Raw genomic sequence first — 24,037 nt, forward strand, 5'->3', positions numbered from 1 at the left:
AATCTCTGGCTTCCACAGAGAATCACAAAGATGGGGGGCAGAGGATGGGGGTATTGTGGGTAGGAGGGGTGACCCTTAGCAGTCACAGTGCTGAGGCACCCTAGACCTGCCCTGGAAGTGAATCCATTTCTGGGTCAGATATTGCTCTGATAAAGTTCTGATAAAGCCCCCTCCCATCTCTGACTCTTTGTATCAGGTATCTTTCCTCCAGGTCCTGTCAGCTGCCCAGGACATGCCAGTGTAGCCTGAGATGCCCCGCTACTTCTCACCAGGCTCAAAAAACTGGGGTTCAGGTTGTTACTGCCTCGCTCCAGATTTGAGGAGAAAGAACTGAACCAGCTCATGGGCCTTGCTTTCAAGGACACCCCAAAAGATCTTCATGTTTTTCCCAGTCAGAACCTCAGTCATCTCCTTCAGGTTCTTATTTCTTAGAGGGCTCATGGGAGGCTCTACAGGGATCCAGAAGGCCCCTCAGAGCTACAGGTCAATTGGGGGGACACAACATGTAGAAACAAGGGGTGTTGATGGAGGGAATTAATCAATATAGTAATGGCAGTTGGACTAGGACTCATCCCCCTGGAGTGGGACATGTTCCTCTGTAACTGACAACTGCCTGAACTATAAAAAGGAGAATGGGGGGGGGCAGAAAAGACTGGATCAGAGCCTGAAGGGGGGTTGGGGGTGCCTGAGATAAAACATCAGCAAGATGATACTCGCTCTGTCTCTCTCTGTACCTCTCTCTTTCTCTCTCTCACCCAGAGCTACAGGCTTCCTTTTCCTTCCATCTCTCCAAATAAATGCAACTATGCATCTACCCCCCAACTCTCTCTGTCCCACAATTCTCCCAGACCCCTCTGTGGGGGCAGTCTGGGTCATTACAGTGGAGGAAGATTTTACCCCAAAAGGGTTGTGGAGGTGTGGAACCAATGGGGAGAACAGAGGTTATTCATTTTGGGCAAGGCAAGAATTCAGTGGGAGCTTCTGAAATATCCAGGGGTCACTACTCGGGGGTAGGGGAGGTGCTTGTTATGGGAGGCTCTGGAGGGAGAAACTGAACCAAGGAGCAGCACTGGGCTTCTGTGCTTTCACAGGGCACCTTGAAGGTCTGTAAGCAGACCATCTAGTGCTGGGGACAGTAGGGAGGGAGCCCTGCTGGTCTGTGTCCTGGGAGCAGCTTTGGAGGGGCCTGGGAAGTGGTGGAGCCACGGCTGGATACCAAATAAATGGGCATTCTGACAGCCACTGTGGCCATGGCAGTTCAGGGGCCTCCCAGGGCCCTTGCAGACCCTCACCTGACGAGAGCTTTGACAGTCGACCGGACCACGCTGGACAGCAGGAAGAGTGGCGTGACCAGAATGTGGAAGAGGGAGAGGGAGGCGAAGGCCACTGACGGGGAGAAGCCGGTGCCTTTGAAGAAGTTGACGTGGCCCACAAAGGTCTGTAGACAGAGGCACAAATAATACAGGAGAGGAAAGTGTGTGTATGTGAGTGTGTGTAAGAGTACATGTGTGAGAGTTATATGAGTGTGCATTTGTATTTATGTGTGTGCAAGTGTTAGTGGGCATGCATGTGAGTATATGTACAATTGTCTGTGTGTGAGAGTGCATGTGTGTGTGTTGTGTGTATGTGTTGTGTCAGAGTAGATGCCCAGTTTAGCAGCTCAGTCCCTGGCAGGAAACGAGAGGGCTGAAAGAGGGCAGAAGGGGACTGTTGGGTCAGAGACTCCTCCCTCCTGCTTCTCAAAGAGAGTCCAAATCTTGAAGCTACAGTGCAGGGAGGGACCCTCGGGTTTGATGAGGCTCCCTCCTCAGATAGCCAGTCCTCAGTGCAAGGAAAAATAGACACAAACATTACAACCCACCCTCCCCATGTTTGCTTGCCTTAACCCCCACCCCATTGCCTCCACTGACTGGCTTAGTGGTCTCTATGATCCAGTATTCCCCAAAGACCCCACCCATTTAGTCAACCATATGGTGAATTCGAAGGCTTGCCTGACAGGCTGTGAGCTCAAGGCCACAGCAGGACATTGACCCCTAGAAAAGCTGTGCCTTCTTTTAAAAGAACTGCTCTGTACTGGGTTTGGGTGGGCTAAAGGGGAGTGCAGGGGTCAGGGGCTCCAGGCTGGGGGGGTCCTCAGGCCACCTTAACTCACACAGAGACCAGGCCAACCCACTGCCCATTGTGTTATTTCCCAATGTGGCAAATGATCACTGCCATATTTTTTGTTGTTGTTTGTTGTGTATGTAAATATTTTGGGGGATTACTATGTTGCTCACCCTAATCTGTGCCCTACCCTAGGGTGTGACCTGGCATTCTGCCCCCACCCTAGGGTAGGACCTGATTCTGCTTTCACCATTGGTTGGTATCTGATCCCACCATTGGGTGGGACCTGACTCTGGAGGATAAGAGCAAGGGTCTGTGGAAGGCGAGGGCTTTTTGCTGGCTGGAACTGAATCTGAGTCTTTGGACTTCAGTTTTGTCCATCCGAATAAAGCAAATATTTCCACGAGCCTGATTGTCTGCGAGCTGTTTACCCGCCGTTTCACCTCAGAACCGTGGGCTAGACAGGGTGGCAGATGCGTGCTCCGAGCTGGAAGAAAAGGGCCTCATTCTCCATCCCTCCATCAGTCAACCTCTTCAGGGGCTGACCTGCTACAGTTGTTGTTGTTGTTTGTTTTTCTTTGGGTCACACCTGGCAGTGCTCATGGGTTACTCCTGGATCTATGCTCAGAAATCGCTCCTGGCAGGCTCAGGGGACTATATGGGATGCCGGGATTCGAACCACCAACCTTCTGCATGTAAGGCAAACGCTTTACCTCCATGCTATCTCTCCAGTCCCTCACTGCCATATTCTTAAATCTCGAAAGGCAGGTGACAGAATCGCAAGTGCAGCACAATGCTATTTTTGTAGAAAATGTTTTATTCTGTATTCAGTGGGGGAAAAAAGCCTGACAGTGCAGTGCAGTGCAGTGCAGATGCTGCCAGGGGAAGAGCGGAGCTTTCTGAGTTCTTATGCTTTCCTGTCTGAGCGTCCCCACATTCCTCTAGCAAACTTGCTGCAATGGGCAGAGTTAAGCCTAAGAGCATATTTTAAAAAGTGTTATTTCTCTACAGATGAAATTTCTCTACTGGGCTGTCCAGGCTAGGGAGGCCCTTCTCTATACACATGTTCAACCCCTTACCCTATTTCAAGCCCAGCTGAGAGGCCATCTGAATTGGGGGTGCAGAAAAACCCTCACTATGGACCCCAGCCACCCCCCAGTCTCCACCAGCTGAAGAGGCTCCACTTACGATGAGGACAGCAGCAATGGGGATGGCGGTGTTCATGAAGACTGCAGAGGAAGAGAGGAGAGAGAAGGGTCAGGAGGCAGAGCAGCAGCCAGCAGGGAGTGTGGGTGGGGTGGGAGCAAATCTTGCTTTTCTGAGGATTCTTGTCTCAAGTTTCTAAGATGTGAATTTGGCTTTGTTGTAGTTTTACAGTACTGGGAATTGAACCCATGGCCTCACAGATGCAAGACAAATGCTCTACTGCTAGCTATAACTCTGGCCCTGAGATGCAAGGTTTGGGGAGATTTTTTTAGGGGGTGAATAATGAAGGGAAATTTGCACCATAACTGGCAGTGCTTAGGGGTTTACTCTTGGTTCTGTGCTCAAGTATCGCTCTAGGTAGGACCGTATGTGGTACCTGGGGGACCATACAGGTGCTGGGCTCAATTGCATGCAAGGCAAATGCCTTCACCCCTGTATTTTGTTCCAGTTTATGTTAGTTTTTTTTTTTCTTCTGTTTGTTTGATCTGGGTCTATATACGGAGATGTTCAGGAGCTATACCCACATCTATTTTTATTTTTATTTTTGGGTCATACCCAGAGGTGCTCATGGATTACTCCTGACTCTGCACTCAGATATTACTCCTGGCAGGCTCAGGGACCATATGGGATGCCAGAGATAGAACCCAAGTTGGCCTCATTCGAGGTGAACACTTTACCCGATGGTATTGCTCCAGCCCCAGATCTGTGCTGGGATGATTTGTGGGGGATGTTGATCCTAGCAGTGCTGGAAAATCGCATGATGCTAAGTATTGAATTCAGGCCTCCTGTATGTAAAAGCATACGTTCCCCTCTTGATGTGTCTTTCTGGCCCTCTTTTCTGTCTTTCTGCTCATCCCATTCAATGAGGCAATTTCCAGGATACTAAAAGCACTGGACACCATCCTGAAAGCCCTCATCCCTGGCTAAGACCTTTCCCTCAGGTTTCTTCTAAGTCCTTCTGAGTTCAAGGTCGTGCTGGGAAGTTAGATTGCAAATTACTTCAATTCCACCGGAAAGCAACCTGGTATGTTGGAGCTTGAATCACATAGTTAGATCTGATTCTGTTATCCCTCTCCTGGGAATTAGCTATGAATAAATCACTCAAGAAACACACAAAGCTTTCCATAAGATGGCATTCTTTGTAGCATTAGTAGAGCAAAACAAAACCACAACCACAGCAACTAACAACCTGAAACAAAACAACAGTAAATGTGGAACAAAAAGGCCATTTCCATAAATGCATGGCCTCAAATCTAGGGAAGACCTTTGTGTCAGAAATCAGTTAATTGATATTTTATTCTACTGCCTGTTTGTCTTGCTTATGATTTTTTTAATCTCTCAATTTCTTCTATTTCATTGAATTTATTCTTGAAGTTGCCCAAACTCTTGAGGTATGAAACAAGCTATAAATAAACTTAAATAAGAGTGTCGCAGAGCTGATGCAGCAACAAGAGAATGCTTATGATATAATGAATTTATGCTCTGTTCTGGAAGATATTAAAGAGTGAAAATTTGATTTTCCATTTTCCTCATTATTTGCCAGAAGGATACTTGCCTACAAGGGAATGAGCTCTGTTTTTCTGTTGGGAAGCAGGGTTGAGGGGATGGAATCATTAGCTGATTCTGATTCTGATTCTGAACATCACTTTATTGGGGACTGGACTCTAGCTGGAAATAAGGGTGTCTGTACTGAAAACAGGGAAGCAGGAGTGCCACAGGCTCTGGGTTCAGCAGACATCTCTGAGCGCTGGTTGAGGGTGGGTAGGGAAAGTAAGAGCCTGGGCATTCCAATTGTGAGGTTGGAAGATATTTGAAGTGGCAGAGAAGGCATATGACCAAAAAAATGCTTGTCTCCAACTCTAGTATGAATGTCTGACTCACTTTGATTTCATTTAGGAGAGAAAAGAAGAACATGATAGTGCTCAAGCCTTGAACACCAGGAGCAAAAAAAATATTACTAGGTAATATGAGCTAAAGTAAAGACTCAAAATGGTGTGTCACTGTGATACAGGTGTGAAAGGCCAAGTTTACACATAAACCCCTTCCACAATAATGCAGTCTTAACACCTCAGTATCCTTACAGTTGGTCACTGAGGCTCCCCAGTGTTTCAGGGAAGGCAGCCTGGCAGCCAAATACCATGAGCTTTTTATTTCCGAAATGACTGATGAATATTTTAGAAGTTGTTTAGACCTGTGGGGCCAGAGAGGGGTTGCAGACCAGAATTTACTCTTTGCTGCATCTGAATATGTATGTTTGTGTGTGGGGGGGAGGGGTGGCATTTTGAAGTGAACTGAATTATACTGAAGTCAACAACAACTGGGAGAAAATAGTTGCCAAATAAGATATATAAAGCAATGGTAAAATGATTTTTTGTTTTGTTTTGTTTTGTTTTGGGGCCACACCTAGCAGTGCTCAGGTATAATTTCTGGCTTTGTACTCAGAAATTATTCCTGGTGCTTAGGAGACCATATGGGATGCCCAGGATTAAACATGAATTGAACATGGTGCGCAAGGGGAACACCATACTCTCTGTACTATTGCTAGGGCACCCAGGTAAACTTTAAAGTAAAAAATAATCAACCTCATCTGAAAGTGGGGAGAAATAATCTGGTGGTGGGGACAAGGAAGGAGTCATACCCAGAGATAATCAGAGGCTATCCTATGCTCAGGAATTACTCCTGTGGTGCTCAGGAGACCTTAGTTGGTACACAATCTCTATGCTGGGGCAAGAGAGATGGGGAGCAGGCAGTGGCTGCCAGAGAGCTAAGGAGGTTCTGCATGGAAGAAGACAAAAATTGGTGTCTCCCCTTGGGGCCCAAGGCCTCAGTAGAACATAGGATAGAGGAAAGAAGCTCTAGAATGGAATGGAACTACACAAAGGAAAAGAGAGTCAGAGAGATAATACAGTGGTTAAGGCTCTTATCTTGCACATGGCTAATTTCGGTTCAATTCCAGGCACCACATATGATTGCCTTAAGCCCCTCCATGAGTGATCTGAGTATTAACATTTACATGGTTTTCTCCTTTCTCCCTTCCCTTTTCTTTTCCTAGATAAATATATATATATATACACACACATATATACATATATATACACACATATGTATATGTATATATATGTGTATATATATATATATAAATTGTTCTGCTCTAAAATACTGAGCAAATTGCAAACATGTTTCTTGACTCCTAATTACTTTAGTATATATTTCCCAAGAACAAATAAATTTCTTACATATCTGCTGTATAATTAATATATCAGGAGATTAAATTGGTTCCATATTAGAAAAAAAAAACCCTAATCACAGAGCCAGGAGTAAGCTACAAGCACGATGGGGATGTGCCCCCAAGTAAATGTTAATGTGAACAGCTAGACATTAGCTGGCTTAGTGGGAAGCCAAGAACTGTTCTGACTATCCCCAAACACAAGCTAGTCCCCAAACATACAGCCAGCCTGGACTCTGAGTTGATAGCTTCTTCAAGAAAAACCAACTCACATCTAAGAGGTATGCCCCAGCCCAATGCTGCCTTCCTAGCCATGTGCATTCATGCCACCACCTACATAGAGCTCAGGGTGACCCCCTGTCCACTTGGGCATCCTTCATCTTCCTTCTTTATTATTTACTAGATTTAGTTCTCATGGAGTCATTTCATCTCACTGAGCATCACCTCATCTCCAGTTTCTCTTCTGCCCAGTGGGGCTTTTGTCTACTATGACTGCCAAGGTAATGAGGATTAAGTGCATGTATACACATAGCTGAGTGTTCCCAGTCAGCTTTATAGATTCTGGCTGGCTCCAGCAGAGGCCAAACTCCTAGGAAACGGGGAGCAGCTTATTGCCTCCTGTCTCTGTCACAGAGGCTAGCACAGGGCCAGGCTCATAGACTTTGATGCTAGGGAAATGGTACCTGTTTGCTTTTCCACCCTGTATACTATGCTGTACTGTCTTGTGCTTAGAGATGCTGACAGTGGACAATGGGGAACAGCACCATGTTACCGATCTACTTGTTAGGACTGAGCAGACAAAGCCAGTTTGGGCCCCATCAGGAAACAGGACTCAGGGCCCTCCTGGCTGGCGCCAGGAGGAGGAAAGTTGCCCCATTACCTTCGGCTTACTGATCTGTGTCCTAATCCCTGGTGACAAAACAAATGGCATGAAGTCCAGGAAGAGATCAATGAAAATGCACTTAAAGTGTCTGCCTGCATTTGGGAGCCTCATTCTCCCCAGTACCCCAAAAATGTGTACCCGAGAATAGGAGGCACCTCCACTGCCCTGCCTCCCATTGCTCAATACCCAAGGAAAGAAAAAAGTCTTTGGTGCCCATTGATTTCCTGAGAGCTCTTTCCTGCCTTTCTATCCTTTCTGGACTGCTCTGTTTCACCTTTGATGTGGCCAAAGTCCTGACCTATGGGACTCTGAGCAGACCTCTGTTTGGCCCAGAGAGCCTCATTCCTTCCAGGGCCCTCTGTTCCTTGGAACACAGCTGTGTGACCTCCTTTCTCTGCCACAGTCATCACACTTTCCACTGCAACTCCCCAATCCCTCCTGCTGGCCACACCCAGAGGCAGGAACCTTTGTGGTTTCAGTAAGTGGGTTCATTTTGGATGGGGAAGCAGTAGGTGTGACTCCCTCTTCTGACACCCCCTCCTATCAGTGCTATCAGTCCTTTCCATTTTGAGAAAAACAGAATGAAAATGGTGCCCCTGTGTCCTGAGTCTGCACTTCTCAACTCAGTTCTCAGCATGTTGAGGCCCAGAACCAAACTTGGGAGAATGTCACCAGGGCTTCATGTTCAGGTTAGGGAGAGGGAGGCTTGGGGAGGCTGCCCATGGTTTCCTAACTGAGAGATTAGGTTCTCACCCTCCTCCCTGTGGGCAGAAATCAACTTTTAGTCACTCCTCTCCTCCCTGGTCTATAACATTCCCACAGATATTTGTGTTCACAGATGCTTTTGTTTGTGGGGAGTGATGGTAGTGGTGGGTGTTGGGTCACACCTGGCAATATTTAGGGGTTACTGCTGGCTCTGCACTCAGGAATTACTCCTGGCAGTGCTCAGGGGACCATATGGGATGTAGAAGATCAAATCCAGGTTGACTGCATGCGGGGCAAGTACCCTTCTTGCTGTGGCCTCACACAGATGCTTTCTTTAGCCTAGACAGTGTTGCTTCAAGCTCAGTAATTATAGGCCAAAGTGACAACACAACAGGTAGGGTGCCTGACCTGCACACAACTAATTCCTGGCATCCTATCTGGTCCCTAGAGCTCACCAGGAGTGATCCCTAAATACAGAGCTGGGAGTGATTCCTGCCAGGAATGACCCCAAAACAAAGAAGCCCAGTATCTGAAGTTTCCATTTCTAGAAGTTCACCTGGCTCCTGTCCTCCTGGTGTTGCTTCGACATTGTGGACCATGGACTTGGCTTACTCTGCTTACTCTTTTAGCCTATCTGGTCACCTCTAGTCTTGAGGGACCAGTTCTTTGATTTCCGCCTTTGCAGACATTCACCTGTGACATTTAATTTAGTACCTGCTCCTTGTTTTCTGGAAAGTAGATTAATAGGTATTTCTGCTGGAAGCTAGGAATATTTTTAAAAATAACTTTAGACCTTTTTTTTTAACTCTATTTAGTTGAAAAACTTGGGTTTCCCAGATCATGTTGTTATTTATTTGTAAGTCTCTTCCTATAAGCTTCTGTTCTAGAAAGAGAGCTTTACTCAGGGTGGAGAGACGGTTCAAGACATTAGAGATCCAACTTCCATCTCCTCTCCCCTCCTCTAGCCCCAGCATTGCCAGAGTGAGCCTTAAGCAAAGAGCCAGGAATAGCTCCTGAGCACTGTTATGTGTGCTCCCTTTCTCAAATAAAACCATCACAACAACAAAAATAGATAACAATAACAACAACAAAAATTCTCTTAGGTAGATGGAAACTTCTCCTGGGTCAAGGCTGTTCTGTCTGATTTATGTCTAAGATGACCTCACTTGTAGGAGAACTGGAAACACCTTCTTTACTAGCTTACTGCTACTTCTTGCTAACTGATCTGTTCAATAGCAGCTCCTTGGATGCATCTCCTATCTATCTCTCTCATCACTGCACCCTGCAGACCAGCACAGGCTCACTTGAAGTAGGCTATCAGTACACAGGGTATACAAATACATAGTTCTTTGGCTTCTGTTGCCAGAGACAGTTAGGGGCACGCCTGAATAGGATAAGCCCAAAACTTCTAAACTATTCCCCCCTCCCATCTCCAGCCTCTCTGCACACCTTGACACACCCCAGCTTTATCCCAATAAGAAGGCAGTAGCGGTGGACTCACTGGAGATAGAAGTGTAGACAGCAAAGGCCCTGAGACTGGTCATCTCCTTCTTGCGTGTCCTCTCCACCCTTGTGCAGAAGATGTTCTCCCAGGCATACAGCTTGAGCAGCTTGATACCACGGAGCATCTCATTGGTTTGCTTCAGCCGCTCGTTGGAATATTCCTACCAGGGATGACCAGGTCAGATCTGGTCTCAGTCCCCCGATCTCTACCCCCATTATGGGACAGCTCCTGCCTCTTCCATTCACATTCACACCACTTCACAGGCAGAGTCTAAGGCTGGATCTGTGAAGGTCATTAATAATATATACACATGCATGGGGAGGGGCACTAGGAAGAGCCTGCAGGGTGGGAAAAGGGAGTACACGAGGGAGGGGGAGCCAGGACACTCACCAATGTGCTCCGCTGGGCCTGGGAAAGTTTGGTGGCCACGAAGTACTGGACAGGGGCCAGCAGGATGATGACCGCCGCCCCAATTAAGGCACTGACTCCAAGGATATAGTAGAGAAGAATCACGCCCACGATGATCTGAGAGAAGGAGTTCTGGGAGATGAGTGCCTTTCAAAATCTGCCATCCCCAATCCCTCCTGAGGCTTGGTTTTCAAATTTCAAACTGTCTCACAGGGGGCAGAGAAGGGATATAGCCATTTTAGAAGGAGGGATGGATGAGCAGGGCCGACAGAGGGTCTGCATCTCTCTGGGAAACTGATATATGGAAACCATCAAGAAGTCTGAGGTTCAGAGCAAAGCCTGAGTCTGGACTCTGGGCTACCTTACTGCACTCTGCTGGCTTCCAGGCTAGCATCTCATTCACTGGGAAAGAAGTGCACTGGAGCAAAAGAGCAAGAAAACTGCTACCATGCAGGCAAGCCTAGTCTGGGATCTGAGCATTTGCTTTTCTTTATTTTTGCTCTGTGTGTCTTTGAGTTTATAGCAAGCCTGACCAGTGTGCTCCCAAAGGAGAATTCACCATGCAGCCAGCTTTATGAAAATGATTCCTGCTTCTAAATATTCATGAGAAGTAGAAATGATTCTTGCTAGGTCCCAATAAATGCTGTAAAATAACCTACACCACACCACTGACCAGGCTGCACATAGAATTCTAAGCAGAGCAAAGACATGGTAGCTACTCCTGGATCTTGAAGACTGGCTATATAGCTCTGAGCGCAAAGTGAGGAATGAAGAGCATGAAAGCAAATAATATTTCATGATAAATTAGCAAATGTAAATGATTTGTGGAGAAAAAATTTTCTACTCCCAAGCATTGTAAGGCTGGAACAGGACCAAAAATATAGGGCAGAAGTTATTAATATGTTTTGTTTAGTTTTTTTTTAATTTTGGAGCACATAAGGCAATGAATGCTCAGGGCGTACTTTTGGCTCTGCATTCAGGAATCACTCTGGGCAGGCTCCAGGGATTATATGGAATGGCAGATCAGTTGCATGCATGGCAAACATTCTACCCACTGTACTATTGCTGTGCCCCTGGGGGCTGTTAATTTTTAGGATTAGGATTACAAGCAATGTTGCATATGGTTTAAACATTAGAGGTAAGAATATCAATGTACCAGGTTTGGTGAACAAAACCAAAGCAGTAGTTTCAGAATACACAATGAGAGACAAAGCAATTGTTGATAGTTGCCTTCCATGTGGAAAACCTGAGTTCAATTCCAGGCACTGCACATGATCCTTTAGGCCTATAAAGAATCATTCCTGAACAAATAACTATGAGTAAGCCCTGAGTAACACAACATATGGTCCAAAAATAAAAAGAAGAGAAAAAAAGAAAACACAGCAGAAAAAACAAAAGACCAGGAACTGGATTATATGCTTTCCAGGCCCTTCTCCTATTGATTTTCTTCTCCTTTGTATCTTATTGGTCCAGAGATCCAGGAAAGAAAATGGTTCTGGGTATAGGGATGAGGAAATCCCATGGGATGAAGAATCCCAGTCTTTACTCCTTTGGTAAAGAGCTGCCTTTCTGGATGAGACTTTCCTTCTATTTTTTTGAGTCACAACCTGAGATATTCAGGGTTTACTCTTTAGTGTACATGCAAGAATTACTTCAGACAGTACTCAGAAGACCATAAGGGATGCCAGAGATCACACCTGGGTTGGCCATGTACAAGACAAAAGCCCTATTGGCTGTACTATCACTCCAGTCCTAATTTATATTTGTCTTTTTTCCCATTTTTAAAATTAGAATACTGTGATTTACCATGTTATTTATAATATAATAATTTCAGGCATTGAATATTCAATGTTACCACCAATCCCATTTTTATCAGTGTCTCCAATTTCTCATCCACCACCATAGCTTGCCTCTATGCAGGCACAAACAAATTTACTTCATATTGTTTGTTACAACACAAAGGCAAGTAGAATTATCGATTTAGGTCAACAAGAGTAAGAGTGAAATAATTATTATATCCCTCTATGGTGTTACTAAAACCAGTAAATCTAAGGATTATTGAGCTGCAGTTGCTGTCAGTCAAGTCTTCTATGTTACTTCTATGTTACTTAAGTTCACTGAGCTTGGTAGATTTCTATGTAACTTTCTCTTCTAATTTCCTGAGCTACTATTAGGCTGATATTACTATAAAATATTGATGTATCCAAGATTTATAGATCTGAAATAAATTTGGTGGCCTAGAGTTTTGATAAGGACATGTTACAAAGTTGAGCCATTTTTGTAAGAGGGTGTAGGGTATGGCATTGGGCTACATTCCTTTTCATGCAGAAATGAGAATCTGCCCCACCTACTGCCTCTTTTCCAAGAATTTCAAGGAGGAATCAGCCAGGTCCAGACTACCTGGGAAATATCTGCAGCCATTATTTTATTTTAGAGCTTGGTTGAATTGGGCCATTTTTCTACTGAAAAGATCTCTATTTGTATTTAATGCTTCAAATATAAGCTAAAAAGCTAAGGATGAACAATAAAAATCACCAGAGATTTAAGCTGACGGAATCTCTATTCAGAGATGTACTGGATTCTGGACTGAGAAAGCCTCCACATCAAAACATGTCAGTGAGAGGCAGTTGATATTTACCTGGCTCTGAATCTTGGCTGATACCAACTAATGGAATCAACATAGGAACTCTGGAAAGTAGGAACTATCCTCACAGATGAAGAAACTGAGCCTCAGAGAGGTTAAATACTAAACCAGCCTGCCTTATTAGGTGAAAACAATTTCTGCTGCACTGGACAGTTGCCTTGGACATTTCTTTGGGAATGACCCGAGGCTCTGATCCTTTTGTTGGGAATCACAGTTTAGTGAGGAGGAACTATGGCTGGAAGAGGAAGCAGCTGGGCAGGAGTCAGAGAAGTCTCTAGTAGGATTATCCTACCATCACCATGGCAGATAATACTGCACCTCTTCTTAGCCAGCCCCAATCATGACTTTAAAAGCAACTATATTTTTGACTTTCAGAGATAAATGCATACTTAGTGGAGAATTTAGAAACACAGAAAGTAAAAATACAAGTCATTTGGAATCTTACCATGCCCAGTTCTTATTTCTGAGTGAATCCATGCAAGTGTATAAATACAGACTTCTAATTAGCTGAGTGTGCACTGAGTGGGCTATTATGGAATTTATTCTTTTTTTGAGGAAAAAATATATCATGGGAACCAGGAAGAGTGCTCAAAGGCTTGACTATGTGCTTTGCATGCAGGAACCCTGGAATCAATCCCTGGCACAACATGTCTCCAGCACCACCAAAAACAATCACTAAACACCATGTCAGGTTATCCTTGAGTACTGTCTCTTGGTAGTGTGACCTGCAAATACCCAAATACCAATCCAAAGTCTTGTGAACACAAGATGTGTTTTTTACTACTAACCCACAAGCCCAGCCCTATAAAGGTGTCCCATCCAGGATTATTCTACATACATTAATTTAATATTGGCTGTAACTTTAGACTTTACCACAGTACCTTCTCTGACCATCAGGGGAGATGGTTAGAGCTATTGCAAAGTGTGAAAGAGTACAGGTCTCCAGGGGTAGAGTTCCTGAACCCCCAGAAAGTGAGCCTGCAGGCCACAGCATGGAAGGGAAGAGATTGAACTCCTAATCATTGGACAAGGACTAACATTCTGGCTTTGTGTCCCTTGTCACCTCCCCAAATACTCCTTACCTGTACTGGCATAGCCCAGAGGTTTGGGCACAGAAAGAAAAACCACATGAGCTGGTTGGTGTCGATAGCAACCAGGTTACAGATCTGCCCAGCAGTCATCTCGCCCATGGATAGGTTGGAGGTGGACAAGTGCATAATTTTATTATAAATCTTGGTCTGGAAATGAGAGAGAGGTTTGACGTTCATCTCCTCCTTTTTCTCTGGACTCCCACATTGTGTGTCTACCGTGAGCTTCTCAGGTTTTTTCCCCCACGAAGCGCCCAAACGCTCTAAAGGGGATGTTGCATGACTCTTGCAGTTTTATACACAAGGAAACAAAGGATCCAAGAGGTAAAGAGTTTAGAACAGACTGTGCAAGTCAGAGAGACAAATAATATATGTAGAATCCATGAATATTCTCCCCCCACAAGATTTCATCGCTATTAAATCTTAAAAGCAGATCTTCATGTCCAGTTGTGTCCTTGATTTGCTAGACGCCAGTGGAGAACACATCTCAGAGTCATAAAAGTGATGAAGCGGGACAAGCCATCTGTTCTAAAATGGCTGTTTACAACCAGGGAGTGAGGAAGTTTTGGGGTCAAATTCAGTCTTAATCGCATCTTGAAAAAAAACTAAGGGTTCAGCTTATGACCACGTTATGAACATCAGCCTCAATGCCGTCCAACACCCCCACAGACCTCTCCTGCCTCCAGGGACAGATGGGGAGCAGACAGGGTACTGGCCTCTCCTGAATATTGAGCTCAAAGTGCTGCTTATGCAGGATCCTGTCTCCAGAAAGATCGTGACTTCCAGGCTCTGTGCTCTCCAACCAGAAGAAAAAAATTGTTTTCGTTTTAAGTGTTCAAGGCTTGCCAGTCCTTATGTGATATTCTACTGTATGTTCTGTGTAAGGAATTCTTAACCCTTAACCTATCTTTTATATAAAGTCAGGCTTTTCCCATAGGTCAGTTATGCTTAAAGCATGACCTGATTTTAGGCTTCTTTTGACTTTATATACACCATTAGATACCTCTAAGCACATTTTAGATTAGGTAAAATCAGTCTCCAAAGATGAACAATATCTGTAGTTTCAGTGAAGAAGGGTTATAGGATAATTTATCAAATCAAGCATTATGTAAAAGAGACACAGGATACACAACCAAGAGTTGGTACAAGCACGTAAAAAAAACCAAATATATTGTTTTGTATAGAAATTATGCCTAATAACTTTTTATGCAAGAACAGTGACTATTCTCAATATTCCTTAAGATATAGACCCATACTTATTTTCTGTGAGTCTTCTGAAAGGAAGAGTTCCTTTTTTTTTCTAATTTGTTTCCATAATTAATGCCAGCATTTCCTTTCTCCAACACACAAATTAATCTTTCTTACTAATGCACTGACAGTTTGATAAAACCAATTACATGCTAATACATGAAAAAAAAAGTATTTGGCTCTTTTAGTGTAATTGGAAAATATTGGGCCAGTGTGATTTATGACATTCAAATAGCAGGGAAATTAAATTATAAAACCATTCAACTAGAAAATTGGCTGTTACTTGTGGTATATACCTGCTGCTGCTGGCAAGGTCTGGGGAGGGCTGAGATATTCTGAGAAATTTTCTTATTTTTTTTTTCCAACAAAAAAGTATAGCACCTTTTATTTTTAGTTTATTTTATTGCAAAAAAAAAAAGATTTTATTTGTACAGAACGTAGAAAAGGTCCGCACTCACTTAAAGGGGAAAATAAATGAAGCAATATAAATGATTTTCACTTGAGTGACGTTGTTTTTTGTTGTTGTTTTTAGAGAATTCTATTCTTGTTCATGTCCTATATATATTTTGATTTTTTGGGCCACATCTGGTGGCACTCAGGGATTACTCCTACCTCTGCACTCAAGAATCACTTTTTGTAGTCTCGAGGGACCATATCGGATGCCGCCTGCAAGGCAAATGCCCTACCTGCTGTGCTATCCCTTTGGTCCCTCATGCCCCCCCCTTTTTTAATTTTCCCTTTTATTTAAAAACCATGATTACAAAGTTGTTCATGACTGGATTTCAGTCTCACAGTGTACACCACCCTTAACCTGTGAACATTTTCTGCCACCAAAGTCCCCAGTTTCCCTCACACCATCCCCCACTGCCTGCCTCTGGAACAGGCATTTAACTTCTCTCTCTCTCTCTCTCTAACTCTCTCTCTCTAACTCTCTCTCTCACTCTCGCTCTCTCTCTCTCGCTCTCTCTCACTCTCTCTCAATTTTCTGATCTGAGTAATAATTTCGTTCCTTCAACCTCTAAGACACTAATAAATCTTGGATCATCTTGAATTTGCCTGGGCTCTTTCCATGTCTGAACTTCAATGAACTTGAGATGGCTTTGGATTTTCTAGGCAACTTTCACCATTCTCATAGGATGACATTCCTGTGGGCTGGCTTTGCTTTCCCAGTGAAACACTAGTGGATGTGAGTGGCACCGCCATGGCCAGCCTCCTTGTTGTGTACTACACTACTCCATTTCATATAAATTACACCAAGATAACCAAAACTTAGATTCTGACACTGTTCCCAGCCCAGATTGTCCCTTTCTCCTTTTAGTCCCTTTACTAAAAAACTACTTATCCTGAATCCCTAAGGGGCAACTCACTAACTCTGAGGAACATCCTCAAGAATTCACATCTTGAGAAAACACATTTGGGGATTTGACAATTTCCTAAAGTTCTGCCTTCAAGAGGGGCAATGTTAAAACCTGTTAGCTATCCCCCCAAAAAATGATTTTTCCTTCTTCCAAGAAGAATTTTTAGTAGGGCACAGCAATTGTTAAGGACAAAGACCATAATTTCTAGCCTTTAAAGGGAAGATCAATGGCCAATTTCTCAGCAACTGGGAGAGAGCTTCTTGTGCATTATGGTTTTTATTTTAATTTCTTTATATGCTCCCCCATGTATTTTGGAGGGTAGGGCGGGATCACTTGGGGTCACACCCAGCAGTACTCAGAATTTAGTAGTGGTCTATGCTCAGGGATTATTCATTCCAGGGATTGCTTTTTTTTAGTTTTGTTTGTTTGTTTGTATGTTTGCCCATATACAGTGGCACTCAGGAGTTACTCCTGGCTCTGTGCTCAGGAATTTCTCCTGGCTGGTTAGGGTGACTATATGGGATCCTGAGAATCCAACCAGGTCCATCTCGGGTCCATCCAGGGTCTGTCCTGGGTTGGCCATGTACAAGGTAAAATCCCTATCACAGTGCTATCAGTCTGGCCCCCATCCAGGGATTGTTTGAAGTTGGCCATGTATAAGACAAATGCCTTAGCACCCATTAATATTAATCTGCAGTATGATGTTTAAAAAAGGAGAACTTTCTCCTATGGTTCTACCTTTTTTTTTATCTCTGACAAACACAATAGTGGCAATTTCTAGTGTCTTTTTAAATCAGGACAAAAGTCATGTGAGAAGTCTGATAGATCAACATTGTGGAAAGGGTGATTATGTAGCTGCCCAAACATTCCCAACTCAAGGTAAAAACACATGTCTGTCTTATGGAAATCACCTTATCATGGGGAGGCTCGACTCCAACAGCTGCAACAAATTTTCATTGGAACCCTGCAACTTAGACAACTCCTATAACCACTTTGTCTAAACAGGGCCTTGAATGTTTCCTAACTTGGTTCATCCTTCCAACCATCTCTGAGAAGGAGCCCCAGCAGGCAGAAGTCAAGAACATGTCCTCAGGCTCCTAGATAGATGTAGAATCTCTTCCACTGTGACCCAGGAGTTAAGGGCATAGATGGGTCTCAGTGGCTTTCATCTTTGTATGACTTTCTGCACCTACTGTTTGGCAGCACCATGAAAGAGGATCTGGCTAAAAATTCTCTGGCTGCATTTTCATGCAGCAAGAAAGAATTCTGTGTTCCATCCAGGAACTCAGGCCCATTCGAGGCTACACAGGTAGCTCAAGTGCAGTTGAGGCAGGGTGTCAAGCTTCTCCTTCCCCAGACATAGCCCAAGAAGAGAGCACTATCCCGCATTGTCATGGGGATGGGCATTGTTTCAATGCATTGGGTAAAGGCAACAAATTCAGAGCAGAAATAATAAGTGCCAATGAGGAGGAATAAGGACAGTATAAATTTGAAGAGGAGAAAAACTAATCATGCCAATACCTGTATGGCTCCTCTTAAGTTAATTCCTGTTTCGATGGCCACATAGTAGGATGCTTGTAGAAATGTCCTTTGTAGGAGAAGGGCGAGGAAGAGCAGCACGGCTAAGACATAGGCGTTGGCAAGGAACTCTTGGGAGGAGACAAAGTGAACCCCTAGAAACTGTGTCTGTTGGAAAGAGAAATTGGGAGGTAGCAGTCATGTCTGGCAAAAGGATGCCTTTTTGTACCATTTGTACCTGTTCCTATGTCATCGTAGCCTCTATTCTCGGACTCTCTATGCTTGAAAAGCCTGTAAAACAACAAACTATGCCTCAAGTTAAACATTCTTCCAGACTCCAGGAGGATGGTTTCAATCTCAGGGCTATGGGTTGGTACAAACCTGCAGGTCTCAAGAGGCTGAAATCTCTGGCTTAGTCCCCATCAGTAGCCCCTCAAGGGGGCCAGAATGGGGTTCAGTTCCAAATTTTTCCCTTTATGATTCTCACTATTATGACCACCGGGTCATAGGAGCTCCCTCTGCATGAAATGAGAGAATAAACAACTAATCGCAGCCCAAACCAGAACTTCAAGAACCCATTCTACAATATATGGTCTCAGCTTACAGGAACGGAATCAGCTTGAGGCCTTATCCCACACTCTCAACAGCTTGCTGTGGGTTTTTTTGGGAGCAGAAAAGACCAGTAAGAACAGGCCCCTGTAGTGCTCCCAACAGAGACAGAAACTCATTGACTGGAGTAGTTGGCAAGGATTTTTGACCCCAGAACCTCAGTCCCTCACCCCTGGGACCTCCTTTCCCATGGAAGTTTCTTTTGCTGCACCTCCAGCCAGATCTCAGATGATAAATAATGGAGAGAAGCAAATATTTGATTTTGTTGCTAATGATACCAGGGACCAAGAGCCTGTCTGTTTCCAAATTCAGCATTCCCAGCTCCCAGGAAAACTTTGATCTGGATAAGGTTCATGGCTCCCAGCAGAATCAGAACAATGTTTCCATAAGGCTAGCTAGACCTCTCTCCTCTACTGTGACCTGAACTCAGTGAGTTATTTGGGAAGAGATGGAGGGGAGGAAAGGAGGTGATGGGAAGTGTTTGAGGTGCCTGAGGCTATGTCCTGTCTAGGGGAGAGACAGTGAAGGTCCGGGTTGGAAGAGTGTCCTCTTCCTGGATCAGAGATTCCTGCATGCAGAGCTTTCTGAGGATGGACACATCCTTGTGTCTAAGTTCAGTGGGGCCCTCTAAATCAGCATGCACTGCTTGATGGAGCTGCTCCTGTGAACATCTCTCTCTCCCTTGCATGGTGGGTGGGGGTGTCTCTTTAAGGAATAGTGGAATGCAGACACAGGGATTTCACTGAAGGATGCCTGATGCCTCTTTAGTTGAGCTGCATCTGATGGTGCTGGAGGTTCTTCCTGGCTCTTTTTAACACTGACATTGGCAATGTTAGTGGGATAATATACCATGCTGGGAACTGAACTGGGGTTGGCTGCATGAAAGGCAAGTGCCTTAACTCCTATATTTTTATCTCTAGTTCCAGGATATTTGCAAACTCTTAGAAAGAAAAAGCCCTAGTAAAGTGTTAAGATCCAGATCTCATATTACTTGTCAAAATACCAGTGGGAAAGACAGCAGGAAGTGGTGGTAGAAGGATAGGAGTAAGGCAGAAGTAGCGACATAGGCCCTACAATTATACTGTCAGGGAAAAGAGAAGCTTACAGGGAAGTTTATAAGAAAGAAAGGAAGCTTACAGGGAATCCAGGAGCAGGACACAATGTTAATCCATAAAGACTCAATCCTCAGAACGCCCTAACAAGAAGGATGCTGTTATCAGCTCAGCCTCCACCTAAAGGTCACAAGTTGGTAAGGGAGAACATGGGAACACGAATGTGTATGATGCCAGTGACACTTATCAACAGCCTAAGACTCATCCAAGCATTTGACCAGGAGGCTCCTAGTCTCACCTACAAATCTGTGAAGTAGTAGGGACTGAACCAAGCCTGGTTCTAGGTCAAAGATGAAGGTATGCAGACTTGGGAAGTCTTGGTTCTATTTAACATGTCTTGAATTCTTCTGACCATCCTCTGAAGACACCAATCTCTGAACCGGCCTTTGTCTGCTTTTTGGTTTTTGAGGCCACACCCAATGGTGCTAAGGCCTTACTCCTGGCTCTGTGCTCACTCCAGTCTTGTAGCATTTGGGAGAACCATATAGTATGCCTAGGACTGAATCCGAGTAGGCTACATGCTAAGCAAGGCACCTAACCCTTGTACTATCTCTCTGGCCCAGTCTGATATTTTAAAGCAACAAAGCGTATCCTGAGAACTTATCCCAGAGCAAGTAGCTCTAACAAAAAGAGACAGCTAGATTTTAGAGGCATCTGTGTGTGGACGCAGTAGCGGGAGATGGCAAAAATCAACCAAAACATCCAACCCTGAAAAATGGACAGGTCTCTTGGGATGTAATCCTGTTGTCATGACTGGCATGCATTTAAGAAATGTGCCATTGGGTTATTTCATCGTTTTGTGAGCATGTAGAATGCAACAACAACGTCAAAATGGTGCAGCCTATGACACACCTAAGCTGTATGGTACAGGCCCTTCAATGGCCAAGAACTTCTCAAGTGAGACATGAATATGCTCATGGGACTCCCATGTGTTCAGGCAAACTGATCATAAAGCTTCTCACAAGGCAGTTTCATGCCTATGTGTTAAAGCTCTCTGAAAACAGGCTATAGGACTGGAAAAAGAGCACAATGGGGAGTGCACTTGCCTTGAAAGCGCCTGGTCCTTGAACTCACTGTGTTTAGATAAATTCCTCACCCTCTCTGAACCTCACTATAAAGTGAGCCCACAAAGGGATTCTACTTCAGAGAGCTCTCGTGGGAATTTCATGCAAGAGTGCAGCCACCAAAAGTTCAGTAAGCATTAAGCCCTTAATAGAAGACAATGTGCACCTTCTTCACTGAAGACACATTTCTCCTTTGCCTCTAGATCAGCATGCAGGGAGCTGAGTACTGGGCACATGGGGGTCAACTCATGCAGTTCCTGTCCCAGAGGACTCAGGCTCATGCTGGGCGAACAGATAAAGTATATTGAATAGGGCCCAGAGAGAGCACAGCAGTGTTTGCCTTGCAAGCAGCCGATCCAGGACCAAAGGTGGTTGGTTCGAATCCCGGTGTCCCATATGGTTCCCCGTGCCTGCCAGGAACTATTTCTGGGCAGACAGCCAGGAGTAACCCCTGAGCATAGCCGGGTATGGCCCAAAAACCAAAAACCAAAAAAAAAAAAAAGTGTATTGAATAGTGTAGGCACAGGGAGTTAGGCAAGTGGAAAGGAGGAATGCTAAGTTCAATCAGTGGAAGGCTTCCCAGAAGGGGTGAGACATGAGCTGAGTCTTGGCAGTTGAAAGGAGATAAGTAAAGGGAAGGAAGGCACTCCAAGCCAGAGCAGCTACATGAGCACTGCCATGAGAGCAACCTATAGGCTCACAGAATGCAGGCACAGAAGTATCTCAAGTCATGTACAGTGACAGCTACAAATATTCACACAGGGAAATGGAAAAAGCCATACAGAGGAAAGGAGAACAAAGAGAAGACACACAGAGTGAACGGAAACTGGTTCCCAGAGATCTCATTCAGAAACAAACACTTACACTCCCTACCAACATATGCATCCCCATCCCTGTCAAGGGGCAGAGGCTCTTAGAGCTTTGTCTTTTTCATGCAGCCCAGACTCTCCCTCTGCTCAGCTGACAGCCGAGAGCAGCACTGGCAGGCTGCGGATGCCAGCAGTACTTTATGAATCCAATTTTCTCACCCCCAAGCCAGATCAGCGGCTTCCATGGCAGGTGACAGATTGTGAGTGGGGGCTGGGCCAGAGTGGGGTGGAAAGAGTCAGAGGAAGGAATAAACCAAGCCTGGGGAGCTGCAGGGCTCTGGGGCATCCACACACCTCTGTCTTTAAAGAAGAAAGAAGAAAGGTCTGTCTTTGCAGATGCCAAGGGCAGTGCAATATTTGCTTATTGTCAAGAGTCCTAGAAAAGAATGTGAGAGCAGGATAGGTGGGGAGGAAGTCGTGGGTGTCTGACTGTGCACAATGCGACAGGGAGAGCAGTGAATACTGCCCAGGAGACTGGAGTACTGCCTTTCCTTTACCTTCATGAGGCCAAGCAGAGCTGTCCTCTCTCTGGCTTACAGCTGCTGGGTTTGGGGACAGGGAAGCAGGAGGATAACCTAATGGCCTTAATCCATGACCCCTTTCCCCATTTTCTGGGCCCAGAAGCCCAAAGGAGAATGAAGCTATATCTCAGGGAACAGCTCGATAAAGAATTCTTTGTTTCTGACACCACAGCAGAGGCTATATTTACTTTCAACTCTCGTTTCTATGTCTGTGATTTTTGCTGATTGTATCTGGCTACAGGGAACAAATATAAAATGTGATAAGGCCCTGCTGCCACTGAGGCAAGGCCATCTGTCTCAGGCTGGAGGTGCTGACAAGAAACTGGGACAAGAGCATTGCAACCAGAGTGCAGGCAAGCCCAGGGTTGGAACAGAAATAAAGAGGAAGGAGAAGACAAGGCTCATGTTCAGATGAACTAAAATTCTAATCGTTGCCAAGCTGGGCAGAGCTTCTGGGCCACCAGAGCTACAGTCAGCCACATGCCAAGTCTGTGCTTGCGTTCTCATGTTCTACCCCCAGAGCCACACCTTAGGATTGCTCTTATATCCTGCAGCAGGTGGATAGAATTCCATAAGCTTTGAGAAATGTAGAAGAGACTATGACTAGTCTGAGAAGGGGCCGACCTAAGTAACTTCTCCCACACATGAACAACTGGCTACACTCTACTATGGCAGATAGTAGAGAATATTCTGGTGTTGTCTGGCTTAAATGAAACAAGAGAAACTTTCTCTTTCTTACTCCTTTTAGACTAGATCAAGTCTAAAGACTCAAAAGGTAAAGAGGTCTTCAAAACACCACCAAATTTTAAAGAATCTTTGCACTCATTTTTATTTTATGTATTTATTTATTTTGTTTTCTTTGGGGGGGGAGGGCCACACCCGGCGGCGCACAGGGGTTACTCCTGGCTATCTGCTCAGAAATAGCTCCTGGCAGGCACAGGGGACCATATGGGATGCCGGGATTCGAACCAACCACCTTAGGTCCTGGGTCGGCTGCTTGCAAGGTAAACGCCGCTGTGCTATCTCTCCAGCCCCTATTTATTTATTTTTTGCTCAAAAAGATGTTTGATGTTCAAGTGTTTCTCCTGGCTCTACACACAGAAATTACTCCTGGAGGTTCTTGGGGAGTATATTGCAAAGCTGGGGATCAAACTCAGGTCATCTACATGCAAGGCAAAAGCCCTTCCTGCTGCAATATCTCTTCATCTTCAGGTCTTTGCATTCTTGACTGGATTAAAAAGTCTGCCTATGTTAGCCTAACCAGTTCCTATGCATCTATCTAGCCTACTTGGAAAAAACAAAAACAAACAAACAAAAAAAACCCTCCTCTCTGAAGCTAAAGAGGGCCACCAGCTGAATTAGTCACTGTGCTACAACAATTTTCTTTTTATTCATTCTTTCTAATGATTCCATTTAATACACAGCATAAAAATACTGCGATTAGAATTTTCTATTTTCCTTGGATTTCAGAGTCCTTGATCAGAGGTAATGGCTTGGTAATAAAAATAACCAAGTTGGCATTATGGTTGTGTCTGTTCAGATGCACAAAAGACTTGGGAGCAAATCCCAACTGTCACTAACCAACAGAGTCCGCCTGGCACGTTCATTATCCTCCTTGAGCCCCAAATTTTCCTCTGCAAACAGAAGGTATACTTGACTGACAGGGCCAGGGATACAGTTCAGAGATTAAGTTTAATTGCTTGCAGTTTCGAATACATTGATGATTCTAAATCCTGTCACAGCCTATGCCCCTACCCCAACACAGATCCAGGTGTGCTCTCTTCTAAAATACTTGACCGTAAGAAAATTGGTGTATAAAATATACCTCAATTAAGTTATTACCCAAAAATAGAGAAAAAACTCCTGACTCTAAATTTGGCTTGCGGATTAAATGGCACCCAGATAAATGGCATGAATATTTTTTATTTGCTCGCTTAAAAGAAGGTAGATTTTCTGGGGGGAGGATACTGA

At 44.6% G+C, this 24,037-nt stretch overlaps 1 protein-coding gene across 3 annotated transcripts in view; it reads right to left on the reverse strand.

The window, feature by feature from the left end:
- The window catches only part of ABCC8 (ATP binding cassette subfamily C member 8), a 79,476-nt gene that overhangs the window by 37,289 nt on the left and 18,150 nt on the right, over positions 1-24,037 (reverse strand). For all 3 annotated transcript variants that reach the window (XM_049781119.1, XM_049781118.1, XM_049781116.1), the window contains exons 7-12: positions 17,895-18,059; positions 13,762-13,917; positions 10,018-10,152; positions 9,625-9,787; positions 3,292-3,332; positions 1,293-1,438 (exon numbers count right to left, since the gene is read on the reverse strand). In XM_049781119.1, coding sequence (XP_049637076.1) covers positions 1,293-1,438; positions 3,292-3,332; positions 9,625-9,787; positions 10,018-10,152; positions 13,762-13,917; positions 17,895-18,059 — 806 coding nt within the window. The remainder of the gene's footprint in view (positions 1-1,292; positions 1,439-3,291; positions 3,333-9,624; positions 9,788-10,017; positions 10,153-13,761; positions 13,918-17,894; positions 18,060-24,037) is intronic.

Source organism: Suncus etruscus, chromosome 9 (assembly GCF_024139225.1).
Source record: "Suncus etruscus isolate mSunEtr1 chromosome 9, mSunEtr1.pri.cur, whole genome shotgun sequence".
In the NCBI taxonomy this organism is placed as follows: Eukaryota; Metazoa; Chordata; class Mammalia; order Eulipotyphla; family Soricidae; genus Suncus; species Suncus etruscus.